At 40.2% G+C, this 15,322-nt stretch overlaps 1 protein-coding gene across 1 annotated transcript in view; it reads right to left on the bottom strand.

The window, feature by feature from the left end:
• Positions 1 to 278: 278 nt before the first annotated feature.
• The window catches only part of GABRA2 (gamma-aminobutyric acid type A receptor subunit alpha2), a 68,653-nt gene continuing 53,609 nt past the window's right edge, over positions 279 to 15,322 (bottom strand). Inside the window, exons 8-9 of the mRNA XM_075422045.1 lie at positions 11,479 to 11,681; positions 279 to 7,388 (exon numbers count right to left, since the gene is read on the bottom strand). Coding sequence (XP_075278160.1) covers positions 7,080 to 7,388; positions 11,479 to 11,681 — 512 coding nt within the window. The 3' untranslated portion in view covers positions 279 to 7,079. The remainder of the gene's footprint in view (positions 7,389 to 11,478; positions 11,682 to 15,322) is intronic.

Raw genomic sequence — 15,322 nt, 5'->3', positions numbered from 1 at the left:
TAACCTTCTGAAAACATGAAACATTGTCGTGTGTATAGACACATACACAAGGACTTTCTCATTCTACACATAGCAAACCCCGTTAAACTCTCACCGAGCTAAGGAATATTTTCTTTACCATGCATTGTTTGCTTCCTTTGGGAAATGCTATCATTAATAAAAACAATAAGCAAACAAAACCAAACCAAAAATCCACACACGCATTCTAAGAGGAAGGCTATGAGGGGAATTAAATATCTGTGCTGTCAAAGCATTAAAAACCAAAATACAAAATGTGCTATATTTAAATTAACTTTAATAAGAAGTACAAAAAGATAATGTTAAGCAATATTTTGCATGTGGTTAATAAATATTCTTCAACAGCAAGCAGTGACACATTCAAACATAAATCCAGTTATTTCTTTTACATTTTAGAAAAGTAACAACTTTTTCCAGTTAAAACAAGGTCACAAATTACAGAATATTATCATCTTCTTTAATTATTTATAACTATGAAACCTACTAAATAAGTGAACTGTCACCCAGAAGATTTTATATGACGTCGATGTTCAAGGTTAAGTATACTTACATTTATCATGCAGGTTCTTACTGTGCATATTGGATTGGTGTTTAATTTTCTTTAAAATTATTGGTTCCATTCTTCCTGTTTCCTTGGCTCTTTTTGATATCCTGGAAGCATCTATTTTCAAAATCCTATACATTTTCACGCCGAAGTGACTCACTAAAGTAGATTTGTCATCCAATGCACAAATGCTCTCTGACTCCAGCCCAGCTGAGAAATCGCTAACAACGTCTGAACCAGACTCCACGCTATTCTTACTACTGTTTTTTAAATCAAGTGTAACAAGATTTAGCGTAATCACTTCCATTAACATTGAAGTGCTTTCGAGTGTTTCCTAATAAAGTGACTATTTGGAGGGCAGAGGGTGAAGGGGTGCTGTTCAGGAACTGATTTTTTAACAGTTTATAGATACGGTGCATATTGTACATATGTATTCTAATAGATGTAAAGTACTACATTGCATTCCGTGCTAACGCTAAGCTACAGTAGCCTATAAACTGATAAATTCAGCCAAAATGAACATCTAATAAAGAATATCAAAAGCGGTTGATCAAAGCAACATCTTGTTCCAGTCTCTGTTTCCATCCATCCTCAGCAGTGTCGAGAGACGGATGAAGTACCGGAAAACCAACGTAACACTTCAACCTGTTGAAGCTCACCTCGTTGAGCATCAGGCGGATGAAAGCACTCAGCGCAATCACTGAAAACCTGGGATGCGCAAAGACACGCTCCAGGCCACCTGATCGAGTGAATTATTCACTACATTATGTAAGGAAATAAAATTTGAAAGCAAAATAGAACTTTTAAATCATCCAACAATAAAAATATATTCATATATATTTATGTAGACACTGACACTAGAGGAAGAGTATACATCATCTTGCATATTTTAAAACATCCTCCAAGTTCCTTTTTCTGAGTGTTGTCACCTACCCATAACTCGTAACACTTTCACAATATTCTTAAAAGGCATTAATATACACCAGGAATGAAAGAGACTTCAAGTCCTGTATTTCAGTATGGCTGGCTCTTCTTTTCAGGGCTTCTTTGCATGGGTTAAAGCACCTCTAGCCAAAGGAGAGCCCAGGTATACTCTCAGGCGTACTCCCCTTCTGTAAAAACTCCTTACCGACTTCAGTGACGTAGACAAATATCCTGAGGATGCTAATCAGTTTTATTTTAAATTCAGTGCAAATTTTGCCCTGATCTCAGCCAGAGACATCAAGCCCTCAAAGTCTAGCCTCTTCCAATAAGATGTAATCACAGACTCCAAAACATGAGTTCAAGGATTCGCCTAGAGAGATCTGAATCTAGAAAATTAAATGGTTTAAAGCAGAGGAAAGCAAACTTTCTACGTGATTAACATTCATTGAAATAAACTATTGGGCCTTTAGCTTTTATCACTAAAGGTCTAAAGTGATGAAGTCAGGTTCTCAGATGGCTGGAATAAACAACTGGATTCAGAATAGAATTAAAAGTTCTAGTTGTTGGGGAGTTTGGGCTGTCTACAGAAATGAGGTGGAGGAGGTCTCCTTGACTGAAAAAAATTCAAGAGAAGATAATGTTAAAGGGATATAACTCAAAGTTGTATTGGAAACTGGCAGCGTTCTAGCAGGAGGTAGGCTGTCGCTGGGAAAAGGTGGAAGGAATCCTAAAACTCTGCTTTCTAAAGAACCACTCCCTTCACTGGAGGCTGAAGAGTGAGCTGACTTTCATATAAACTCACTTAATTACTTTAACATTTCAAACTCTTTAAGATAAAAACTTTATACATGTCATCAAATTATAGCCCACTCAGAGATTCTATTTAGATGTGTTTAGACATTTGTACATTTATCAACGCTCTGTGTTTTTTAAATGAAGCCAGCTAACTTTCTGGGCTCATTTTAAGATGTTTTCTTCCTCTGCTTTAAAACCCATTGCATTTTCTGAATTTTAGCATTATGTGTCTACACATAAGCAGGCATAGACTGATGATAGCTTCATATCCATACTGAAACCATCTTTCACGGAAATTCATACAAATGGCAATGTTCAGAAGCATAGACTTCATCTATTTTGTGCAAGGCCAAGGCAAAAACTGGTGCAGCACTAAGCTTTCAGAACAGGAATGAGAGGTATGGAGGATGGGTGCTGACTATCTGTGCTTAAGTGAAAGTCACACCTCTTAAGAAAAAAACCCCTTAGAATCAACTAAGTTCTACTTAATTCCTGCAGCTTCCTTTCCCCTTCCGCCCTCGCCGTCCCGTACGGAGGAAGCACACAACATTTCGTGGCTTTCATCAAGCCGTCAGCAGAAGCCTCTCAGGTTCAAAGGCACAATGCATGTCCCTCAAGTTCATCAGAATTCTACAAGTATTTCAATTTCACACTCTCTAAAAGTTAGTATCTCACAACTCACGTATGATAATGAAGGCTCAGAACTGAAGCAGAAACAAAAATACGTACTACCTCCCTCCATGGCTCCATCTCACAACCCACTGACACAGTGATGAAGCTTCTTCTCTTTCCCCTTGTCCTCCCCCATACATCCCTACATCCTCCCAGCTGCTCCTGGTTGCTTTCACGCAGGCAGTTCATGGTGACCCCACCCCATACCTTATCTCTAATCATGGGGAAGGGAAGATCATTCACCAAGGCTCCTGTCTGGCGTCTAGAGAGGCTCCTCCATGCGCTCTCCTGTGACCACACCGGCAGGCTAACTCCTTAATTCAGCATAACATTCACTGGTACGAGTAGTCTCCTGAGCCGAAACTTGCACCTCAGCACATCTACCATCATAATTTTTGTAGAGGTGCTCAACAACGCAGCAGTTACAAGTCGTATTAACCCAGCCACAGGAGGTGAGGGTAACTTCATTGCCCACAACGTAATTCAGAAGTTGGGAAGCCACTCTTTTGAAAGCAATCATCTGTTAAAAGGCCTCCAGCAGGGAACCCTGGCTGACAAGCCCTGCTGATCTCTATATTCTTCATGCTGATTTATAAATTACTGACCACATGCATCCAGAGCTACGTGCCCCAGCTCTACACTGGAAACCCATTTCATAAACCTCGTTCAGAATTATGGTAATTTCAATCCAAGTTTACCACAGTGTTATAGCATTGTATTTATTGTATTCCTTTCTTAAGTCACATAAAAGATGACACCCTGATCCAAGAATAATGGGAAAAATAAATTAGATTAACATGGCAACCAAAAATTTCAGTGGTGGATTCCACGTGCAATTCTTTGATAGTGAAGTGACTTGCGTTTGCTCACTCATGCTCGCTCTCCCTGCGTTAAGTATTTAAGACCAGCAAGTTTTACTCAAATTAAATGAAACTTCTAGGTATTTGGCACATGAATTTGTGACGATGGCTTTAAAATCCCAGACACAGATTCTACACTGCTAAACGGAAAGACGGCCCAACGCTTGTATGCCGGTGTTCCTTTCGTGACGCTCATGTTCACCTACATCTTTACTTTCAGATTCGCTTCTCCAGTTGTTAGCCTTCAAAATTTGCGACCGCTGCGTAGTCAGTTTACTCACTGTCAATGTTTCAGTAGTAAAGCAGGCTCCTTCCTCCCGCAGGAGGAGTTTGCTTTAGCACAGAGCAACCGAACTAAATGTCAAAGGGAAACTTCTCTCGAGGGTCCGCCCTCCGAAGCCTTGCTCACGCCCGCAATAGCTGCACGTGGATATTGAAAACATCTTATTTTTCACCAAGCGAATTCATATCGTGTCTATTTTTCTATATGAGTGTGCAATAAATGTGTCTTTAGCGTGTGACAAACACCTGTGCTTTTCTCTGACTCTAACAAGTGTAGAGAAAATGGTCAGTGAATGAAAAAATAATCATACTCAGCACAGGCAGCAGCAGCAGAGCTGACCAACATGAGAGAGCACCAGGCTTCTCGTGCAAACTGAAGACACGCTCCTCGCGTTCAGCTCTGAGCTACACAGATGTTATCTCCCAGAAGTCTCGCTGGAGAAGACTTGCGCTGTTAAAAACCTTTGAGGTGCCCCGTTCTTGGCTCAGGACGCTACATCCTTCCCTATCAGGCAACCCGACGCGCCCGGGAGCGCGCTCGTGTTTGTCGCGGGGAGAGTTGGGACCGCCCGGCGTCACGCGCGGAGCCATGCACAGCGCTGCCGGAACACCGCGAAGGGTGCGGGGCACCTGGGCCGCGGCCAAGGGCGAATCTCAAACCTCTGTCGCTCATCGCCCAGCCCGGCGAGGCTCGGGGCGTCCCCAGGTCTCGCTGACGTGAGCCGGCGGTGAGAACTCCCACCAGGTCACAGGGAGGAGACCTCGGGCACAGCAAACGTGGTCGAGCTACTGACGTTCAAGAGCAGTTTAGCATGGGGCCTCCATTAAACTACGCAGTCAGAGCCCTTTGCCAAAAACAGAGTTAAAAGCGGAGGGATTTTTCTACAGTTCAAGTATTTACAATTATTTGTACATATGTACATATTTATATATTTATTCGTACCTGGACACTGTGACGTTAAAGGGATAATTTAATTTACAAATGAAACATTTTTAAAATGTATAATTATACCACGAAAAAAACCTTTTTTGTTATTGCTTGCCTTCCAGCCTTATGCTCGTAATCACACTATTGCACACATCTCCATGTTACATGGAAGATCTACATTTATATATAAATATATATGAAAATAAGGATATTTCTATTTTTACGTTCTGAGTAAAGTGCTCATTTTTTAACTACTGTTGATGAGAAAGGTTTAATCTGACGGTTTAATCAGAGGGACTTCAAGGTGCACACACCTTGTCCATGCTTCTCCCTTTCATTTATAACTTACAAAATGTCTCTATTTTACTGATGTCAACTCTCTCTTAACTGTTAATTCTATTCATAATATGCATTTGTGACCTTGGCATCTATACTGTCACACAAAGTACAAAACAGAATCACATTAAAAGCGAAGAAAAAGCAAGAAAATAAAACAGCAAATGAAATCCGTATTTCTCTGTTGTTTTTAGCACATTTCCATGTCTTAAGATACTCTTTTATTTGATTTTAGAAATATTTGTACAACTTTTTTAAACTCTGAACATATCTATTGTATGCACTATACTCAAGTACTGTACAAAACTGCAATAAATGACACTATACGACTACATATGTCTCTACTAGAAGACACCATCATAAAGGTGTATCTTTTTTTAAAGGTCAACTAATAACTGCTAATGTATGTGTGAATCAAAATATTTTTGATCGGCCAAGTATACTAAAATCTAGATACACTACACAATTTCTTATGTCATGATTTACCAGGCCTTCAGGGGCATAAAGAATCTTTGCAAAGGCTCAGACGAAAAACAATTTTACTGATCAGTATTAAATATTCATATAAAATTGCAAATGGCAGCTCCAATTTTGTTATCTTTCTATATATGAAATACAGTTGATACCTACTGATGATGCATGACCTTTTATTAAAAAAATAACATTCAAATCTTAGCAAAACCATTTCTAGTATACAAAGTTGTTGTAAAGTTATGTCAGCGAAATGTAAAGTTGCAATTTACAAAAGCAGCAGTAAATTCTATTATATGGACAATTTCCTGAACTTAAATTCATGGTTTTTGCTTCCCTCGAAAACAATGCGCTCTGGGAGAAATAGAGGTAAATATTTTGATGGCAGGTTTTAGGACAACATTAAGCAAAGAAAAAGAGTGTATTATATTACTGATATACTTAACCCTGAAAAATTTCTGAGTGCTTTTATGAACCTGACAATAATCCAATTAAGAACAAAAATCAAAAAGCAAAAAATCCAACTTTGCTGAACCAGACAACCTAGTTTAGCAACATCAAATAAATAAAATAGCGACAAGAATAAGAGTTTCACTAGTGGAAGTTGGTTGGTATTGGAAATTTGATTAATGCCTGCTTTTCCCTGAAATCAATTAGAAGAGTTTATTAACAGCTTCGAACAGGACAGAAGTAAGAAACTTGTGGCTTTGCCATTTTGTCTTTACTACTTCTTCAGCCTAACGAGTAGCCAGAACGTCTGTGAGCAATAGAACTGTACGGCCTCCGGACTCTGCTATGTACATGGGGACTGCTGTTATATGAAACAATTACACCTTCCTAAAAAAATCACTTTTTTAAATGACAGTTTCTTTCATTAAAGTAGAATTAGTTACTTTATAGAAAAATATTTTAACTTTAACTTAAAAAAATACTGTTCCTAAATAATTATGTAGGATCATCTCTTCATTACGTTGTACGGAGAGAATATAATTCTGCGTATTTGAATCCCAGTTTAGCAGAACTCCCCCGGGTATCACTTTGAAAGAGCTGGCTGTGTTTGCCACGGGTGCTATCTGTTTACAGACCCACGAATTAACACTGTGTCCCTCCTTTGGAGATACACAGATAAGACACCTATATACACTCTGTACACAATGGTTCACAGATTAGCAGTTATTAGTCGTACTGTACATAGCGAACAACTTATCTGATTAGAATGATGCTGTGAGTCCTCAGTGCAATTCGGCTTCTAGGTTGATGGTGCAAAGCCCAGTAAGACAGGCTCCCTGTTTAAATACGTAGCCCAATACACTAAATTAAAAGTACCAAATAAGACTGGAAACACTATTCTAGACATTCTGTCAATTTTGCTAACGCTGTTGAACGTCTTCTTTGCTTCCTGCGGCTTCGCTTCGGGCTTTGCCTTGTTGGGTTCTGCGGTTGTAGCACTCTTGGAGATGGTTGGTAGCACTGAGTCCTTGGTAATATTTGGAGCATAGTTGGCAACAGCCACTGCATAGGCATTGTTTTTCTTAATGACAGACGCTTTTTCTTTTTTCTATTGGAAGACAGCATGAAGTTAAATATTTAACGTGCATTTGCCAGTATAGGCTTAATAAAACATCACTTCAAATGTAAAAGAAACAAGCGAGTATGTGTGAGTACGCTAAAATAAATACCAGGAATATCACACTGATAAATTCAAACATAAAGATACTTCTAGTCTATCCAAAAAGAAGTTATAGGTAATGTAAGAATGCTCTAAAAACACGGACTCTCACACCATCAAACGCCCTGCTGAAGATACATGAGTAAGGGTCTGTTACTGCCATTGTAAGGATAACTGGAAGAGTTGTTTTTCTCTTGCTGCTTTGTATCTGGCTCCTTACAACAGAATTTCAAGGTCTTTAAAATGTTCTCTGTTAAGAGAACTAGCAGGAATGAATGGGTGGACTGAAAAAAAAATAGATTACCTGGCATTGCAATAAAATGAAAATTAGGCCATCTCTCCCACATAAATCTAGCATCGCTTTTATTTGAACATCTCATAACATTCCACCAATAAATAAAGGAATTTCAGTAACGGTCTACATTTTTAAGAGATTCTGGAGAAATCTGTGTGTGTTTACGTGTATATATACATAGACACATACAGAGAGGTCACAAAGAGATTGCGATTAAGAGAAAGGAGGACTGCAGCCTGGTAGCTGCAGAAGCAGGCTGAGAACTAGCCCGAGAATTTTTTCTGTTTTTCAGAAATTATTGTTTAAAAATGCGTAACAGTGATGAAAATGGGGATTAGAACCTAAAAAATAGCAGAAGATACGAAAAGGCAGATGGAATGACGAGAATTTAATGAAGTTCAGCAATGGGATGTGTAAGTCCTGCACCTGGGGAGGAATAACCCCCTGCACCAGTACAGGTTGGGGCTAAGAGGCTGGGAAGCAGCTCTGCAGCAAAAGTCCAGGTGGACACCAAGCTGGGCAAGAGCCAGCAACGTGCTCTCACAGCAGCGAAGGCCAACACCCTCCCAGACTCATCGCAAAGAGCGTTGCCAGCAGGTCGAGGGAGGTGATCCTTCCCCTCCACTCAGCCCTGGTGAGATGCATCCGGACTGCTGGACCCAGTTCTGGGCTCCCCAGTTCAAGAGAGACATGGACGTAATGGAGTGAGTCCAGTGAAGGACCACAAAGATGATTTAAGGCCTGAAGCATCCAAAATACGAAAGGCTGAGTTAGCTGGGACTGTTCAGCCTGGAGAAGAGAGGCTCAGGGGGGGAATCTTATCAACATATAGAAACATCTGGTGGGAAAGGGTAAAGAAGATCAGACCAGACTCTTCTCAGTGATATCCAGTGGAAGGACAAGAGGCAATGGGCACAAACTGAAATACAGAATATTCCACTTGAACATACAAAAAACCCTGTTCTACTGTGAGCATGACTGAGCACTGGCACAGGTTGCCCAGTCAGGCTGTGGACTCTCCATCCTTGGAGATATTAAAAAAATCATCTGGACACGACCCTGAGCAACCGTCCCTAGCTGACCCTGCTTGGAGCAGGGGAGTTAAATTTGATGATCGCTTGAGGTCCCTTCCAACCTCAGCAATTCCATGTTTTTACAGGATTCTCTATGCTTTCAGACAGCTAAAGCTCAGCCAACGGCAGTCCAACGGAGAGGCCATGTCTATAGATGGATGCAGGGATGAACAGGTAATAAGTATAGGCTCAATTTTTTAGACATATATATAGGTACACAGACTAGCTCTGCAATAAGACTGCAATGGTATAAATTGATTCACTGTTTTGCAGTATTCCCAAACTAAGGAACTTCTATTAACCTATGGGAAAGAATGGAAGGATTTCAGTTTCTCAGGAAGCAAGGCTCTCTATATATAATTTAGAAGCAGGCAAATAATTATTAGACTCAGTCCATTTCCTCCACAAAATACAGAATTAAACAGAACAAGAAATAGTTAATTTCCAGCTCACATAAGAAATCTGCTGCTTTATTGGTTTGGTTTGATTTTTAACCTAATGGAAGTGGCACGAGTAAAGGAAATGTTGTGATGTTTCTCCTACAGGTGCATTCTAATTTTTTTACTTCCACAGGGAGGCATCTATCCAATTTCTAATTCTGATTTTAAATTAGCTCCAATTTTACATTTATCAGGGCCATCTACAAATCTTGATAAGAACTTCACGGTTAGATGTTGTGCCCCAAATACCTTGTCTCAGGAGATGGCGTCACACAAAAAGAAAATCTGGGATCGAGTGGGAGTTCAGCATTGTTCCTTGCTGACTGGCGTGTGAAAAAGGGCTGACCAAACATATAGCTTGGCCCTGCACCTGCCTTCCTGTGAGAGAAATTCCATGCTGACAGCACTTAGATGGGAATTTCCTATAAGGTGAACGCAGGCGACTGTCACTGAGGAAACATATTTCACTTTATCTGGTGAAGAGTACACCTGGCTTTAGGTGTACAGGTGCATTTGGCGAAAATAAGAGCAAGTACCACATCAAATTATGAGAAGAACACCCTTACTAATCTACAATTCCTTTCTTTCAGACACACTTAGTGTGTTTTTAAAGGTATCCGTAATACTGTTAATGAGACCTGAATAATCAAGAACCACCCTATTTTTGCAGGAGAAACCATGAACATGTTAAAAGCTTCGCTTTTTGTTCAGTCAGTTTGAAGAAAACAGCGTGCTGGACACACAGATGGTACATCAATCTCAACATGGAATGGCTGATCTGGTCTTTCCTGGGGAAGGAATATGACCTCGCGGTTCAGCAGCTGCTGCTCTGAAGACCACGAGACAACACCGCTAGATCACCTTCAAGGAAGAGCCGAAGGACGATGGGAGAGCTCTAAGGGCTCCCCACGTTACTGCCATGCCAGGGCAGCGTGCCAGCCCGAAAAGCTTCACCCCTGATCATCACTTGTAGTGATTCTGTGTCTACTTCCAGCACGAGGGAATGGATCCTGAAGCTACAGAGAGCTCGTGTCCTTCCGGAAGCCACAGAGAACGACAAACAGCGTCCTCATTTCCTCTAATTCTTCTTTACCGTTCACTGAACATTCTGCTCATTTATGCTTTCGACATTCAAAGTGCTGAGAAACCATCAGTTAATTAAACCTTGCTTCACATCTAGTATTATCATCTAGGAAGCAAATAATATTCTATCCTGTTTTAAGGAGAACCACAGAAATCAAGAGTATTCTTTGTCAGAAGAAATCCTTTCCCTTTGGTAGAATCAGAAACTGGGACAGGATAAAATTACACAATACAGTGAGCCAGCCAAAACAACCAGTTAGCTTTAACATTTGTTCTATGCTATTAAAATTATAAACTGTAAAGCTTCACACAAATTTAGGCGTATCAGCAGCTCATTTTGTTCACAAAATAAGAAATTCTATCAGGTTAAAATTTCTTTGTGCTATCACACCTACACTGCTACCAATACCAGAAAATTAAGGGGTGACTGTGTTTCTGCGCACTCAGAGCATCAATACATCGGAAGCGAAGAGGTACTCAGACTGTAGTACAACTGCTATTTAAATTAATTTAAAAATTAATGTCTACATTTCATTAGGGATAAGTTTCAGAATACCAAAAATGGTCAAAACGTCTAGATTTTGGGTTTTTTGGTTATTATATACATGGGCATTTGGTTGTTTTTCTGAGCCTTACTTACCAGGAAAATTAATCCATTATATTAAGAATAAGAACAAAAAATAATGTTAAGGAAAATGAATACATTGTATCTTTCTGTAATATTGTTCTTCTTTCCAACTCAAGTGGATTAAATAACAAAAAAGTGATCAACCAATATGATCTGGATTGAATTTTCTGAACAACCAGATAAAAAGTTGTATCTGAGGAGCCAAGAAAGAAGTCAGACAGTTCCCAGCTTAAAAAAACAATGTGCTTGATAAGTAAATCTGGATTATTGAGACCAAGTGAGATTAGCTACATCAAGGCAGATATATATTTTTGTTCAGGACAGAAAATATATCTCCATTCTTTTGATTTAAAGCATCATGTATTTTTATTTTTTTTATATAGCCAATTTTATCAAGGCCACACATTACAGCTGTGTTAGTGCAACTGACTGGAAATAGGGCTATTTCCTCAGGACTTACCTTATCATTCACCACACTTTTTCCATCCCAGGCCCATCCTCGTTTTGTGAAATAATTGACAGTTGCAAATTCAATGAGCGCGGAGAACACAAAGGCGTAACAGACAGCAATAAACCAATCCATGGCTGTGGCGTACGCCACTTTGGGGAGGGAATTTCGAGCGCTGATGCTCAGCGTTGTCATCGTCAGCACAGTCGTTACTCCTGCAAGGGGACAAAAAACCAGAGCGTCAACAATTTGGCCTGGGATTTAAATGTTAACAAAAAGATAAACCAAAAATTATGATGGTATGTTTGTGAAAAGCCATCAAAAATTTGCTTATCTGAGTCGGTGCCAAACTGCCAGAACCACACTAAGGGCTGCACCTGGAGGAAATACTTCCTTTGAAGTGTTTTAGTTTTATTTTGTTCACTAAACTTTCCTTTTGCAATCAGCTGAAGATTTTACTTACAGGAGAGAGATAATATATCGAATTTTATATAATTTTATATAAAATTATATAAATTATATATAATTATAGAATATATATAAAATATATCGATATAAATTAATACATTATATATATATAATATATATATTACATATATAATATAAAATTTTTTTTAGCTATTGGGACAGGTAGGGGACAGAACTAACAAGTCCACCATGGAATCACAATATTTTGCAGCATTACAGTAATACTGAGGCACATGTTAATGCTTGGTGGCTGGCTTCACTGCAGCAGCCGCAGGTCTGGCACCCACCTTACTGCCAGAGCCGCACAAATTGACCTGTGTTATTAGAAGTAATGATTTTATTTTGTTTTTTCCCCAGTGGCTGTCTCACTAACCATCCAGTGACACAGTTGAAGACATAAACAGGTCAAGTTTTCATTCAGGTAGCATGGATTTTTTTCCAGAACAGCGTATTAATTTGAAAAGTCAGATTATCATAACTCTGTATTATCTGTCAGAAGACAAGAGTTGATGATCCAGGAAGATTGTTGTTTCATTGTGGCAGTTCTTAAAAGCACCTGACAGTGCTTTGTACATAACCAAGACGCAGTAGGAAACCAGGAATTACACTCCAGAAAATCAGAAAAAAGATACATGGGAGGAAAGGAAGAGAAGAACATTTTCCTGTGTTGGTCTGAGCAAGCAGAAACCCACAGCCACAAACGCAGCCTGAGGTAACTCAGTCCTCCCACTGCCGGCTGAGTCCCACTCCGACAAACCGAACTCTTCCCTCTCCGGCACGCCGTTAGACACGGCCCCGGAATGAAAAGCCACCCGAGTCCTTCACTTCACGCAGATTGGCAAACCTGCACCCTGTTACGACAGGCAAAGGCGGTGCCAGGGCAGAAATATCCATAACAGCACATCACAGCTTCCACAGCCACGTAGCCATGAGGATGCTGTAAGGGGATTCCCGAGGGAAAGCTGAGTCACTTGCCCTAAGCCAGGTCCTCCACCGTCAGCCATCCCTCGCCTGGGTCCGATGGGATCCACCGGGCTCCAATGTTCCTTCTGCTACAAGAAAAGGGTTTTTAACCAGGGGGAGAGGGAAGAGAGGCACCAATTGCACCTACTCAGACTTCTCCAGGCTTTGCATCCTCTGTCCTCCTGTATCACAGAGTCACAGAATGGTAGGGGTTGGAAGGGACCTCTGTGGGTCATCTAGTCCAACCCTCCTGCTGAAGCAGGGTCACCTACAGTAGGCTGTAGAGGACCTTGTCCAGACAGGTCTTGAATATCTCCAGAGAAGGAGACTCCACAACCTCCCTGGCAGCCTGTTCCAGTGCTCCGTCACCCTCAGAGGGAAGAAAAATGCTGTAAAGCATCTCCATCTCTGAGGATGCCGCAAAGGGTGACGGAGCAAAGATGGGTGGACTCGGCCCCAGCGCTCCTCTCCCTTGACGCGCTTCCAAAGGCCGGCGCGGCAGGGAAAGCAAGGCACAGAGCATCCTGCGTCCACCCACCTTGGCAAACACCATTCCCCAATCGCTATTTTTCAGCCTCCGTAAATTAAAGAAGTGGATTTGGTCTGGAATCAGTCGTGACTCTGCTGGGATCCACACAAAGCACAGGAAGCAGCTACCATACTACATTGCACAACAATGTGTAGGCAATATAAATATATTTTGTAAGGAACTTCTTCTCTCCTAACGCTTACACAACATATGGCTTAATTATTTTCAGCACCTCAGGGAAAAGACAGTCCTATCTTACATTTAAAATTATCCCATGCAAATTTTAACACCGGTCCTGAGCTGCAGATAAATCATTTTAATTATACAGACGTATCAGTAAAGTGATTGTTTCTCATAGATAAGGTGACCTTATCCACATGTAAATGTATACAGTTGCTAAGATACTCTTCTCTTTAAGCCCTGCCTTTTTGAATAAACTAATCTTCTGGAAGCCCCATTGGCTTCTTCAAAAATCTAATTTAAGATTAACTGCTGACCTTTCCTAGTCTCAGTTAAAGCATCCTGAATTTACATCTTGCATCTTGCTACCAGTTGACAATTTCTCTACGAAGTTCAGCAAGCCACACCGCTTTGTGACCCAAATGCTAACCAAACAGCACATTGTCAGACGCTTGCCAACGCACTTTTATTTATTCCTTCTCTCTCTGCAAATTCAGTGATGTTACAGCCACCACAGTCATTTAACCTGAAGTGGGTGGGAAAAAAATGGGCAGAGGATTTAATCCATGATACCTGTCAGTTTAGGAATCTGTAGTATTTTTATAGTTGCTATTCTTCCACAGTCAAAGGACAGATGAGTTTGCACATTATAGTTATTTTGGAAAACCAGTATTATCAAGACTTCTTTACAAAAAAAGGACTGAATGGAAATAACCTGCCTCCTTGCCACTGCAAAACCTGAAAAATTATTAACGTGGAGGAATATGGTCAACCTGTAAAACAACCCACATTTATTTCACAAAGATTTAACTTTAAACCCCGCAAAATCCATACACCGACCAGATCGAAAACATTCCTCATGGCATTATCTAATTCATAACACCAAGGAACTAAAATTGGTATAAAAAACAGTGAGCAGATTGTCCCCCTACGATGAGGTAGTTCAAATATTAGAGGAAACAATCTTCTCCCCTAAATCATATACTACTCTGAAGAGCCTAAATAATTTAGGAGGGTATGTAAAGACTGGGTGATATCGCGCCATGATGTAAAAAGACCACAGCTTACGTACAGGTCAAGAACGATCTTCTGTCACCCAGCACCCAGCAGATGTGGCACCGAATGGTGCCAGGAGGATGTGGACAGGTATCGTCTTGTAGGAGACCATGAGCAGTCATCAGTTTGTCTTCAGAATGGATCCAAAAAATCAACTGCTGACATTTCCCTTCTCCGAAGGGGACCAAGCATTTTATACTTGCCAGTAAATATACTAATTTCACCTCTCCTGTATGAGTTTTTCTCATTTGAACATATTTTAGTAAACTAAATCATGCCCTAGCCTTCTCATGCTAGAATGTGGACATCTCCTTTGAAAATGAAAATAAAGGCCTAAATAACAAGTTACTAAAGGACATTTCTGTAACTAAAGAGGTACTTCAGCGTTGCAAATAATTTGTACAAAATGCTTAAAATGTGTTCCATTTCTTATAATGTCATGCTACTCCTCCCACAATTTTATCTTTTCATCACAGCACTTGGCAAAGATACACATAATGGCTGAAGAACTTATCACAAAAGGATTGATAAATTGCTTTTTTTTTTTTCAGGAGGGAGCTAATTTCATTGCTCCATTATTTCACTATTCCTCTTTTCTTCACCTTAATTGCAAATGCTGTCAGGTAATTAGATCACTCAACCTGGTCCAAAACCTGAACA

The sequence above is a fragment of the Opisthocomus hoazin genome, chromosome 5 (assembly GCF_030867145.1).
Source record: "Opisthocomus hoazin isolate bOpiHoa1 chromosome 5, bOpiHoa1.hap1, whole genome shotgun sequence".
NCBI lineage: Eukaryota > Metazoa > Chordata > Aves > Opisthocomiformes > Opisthocomidae > Opisthocomus > Opisthocomus hoazin.
This window is presented reverse-complemented; position numbering and strand designations above follow the sequence as displayed.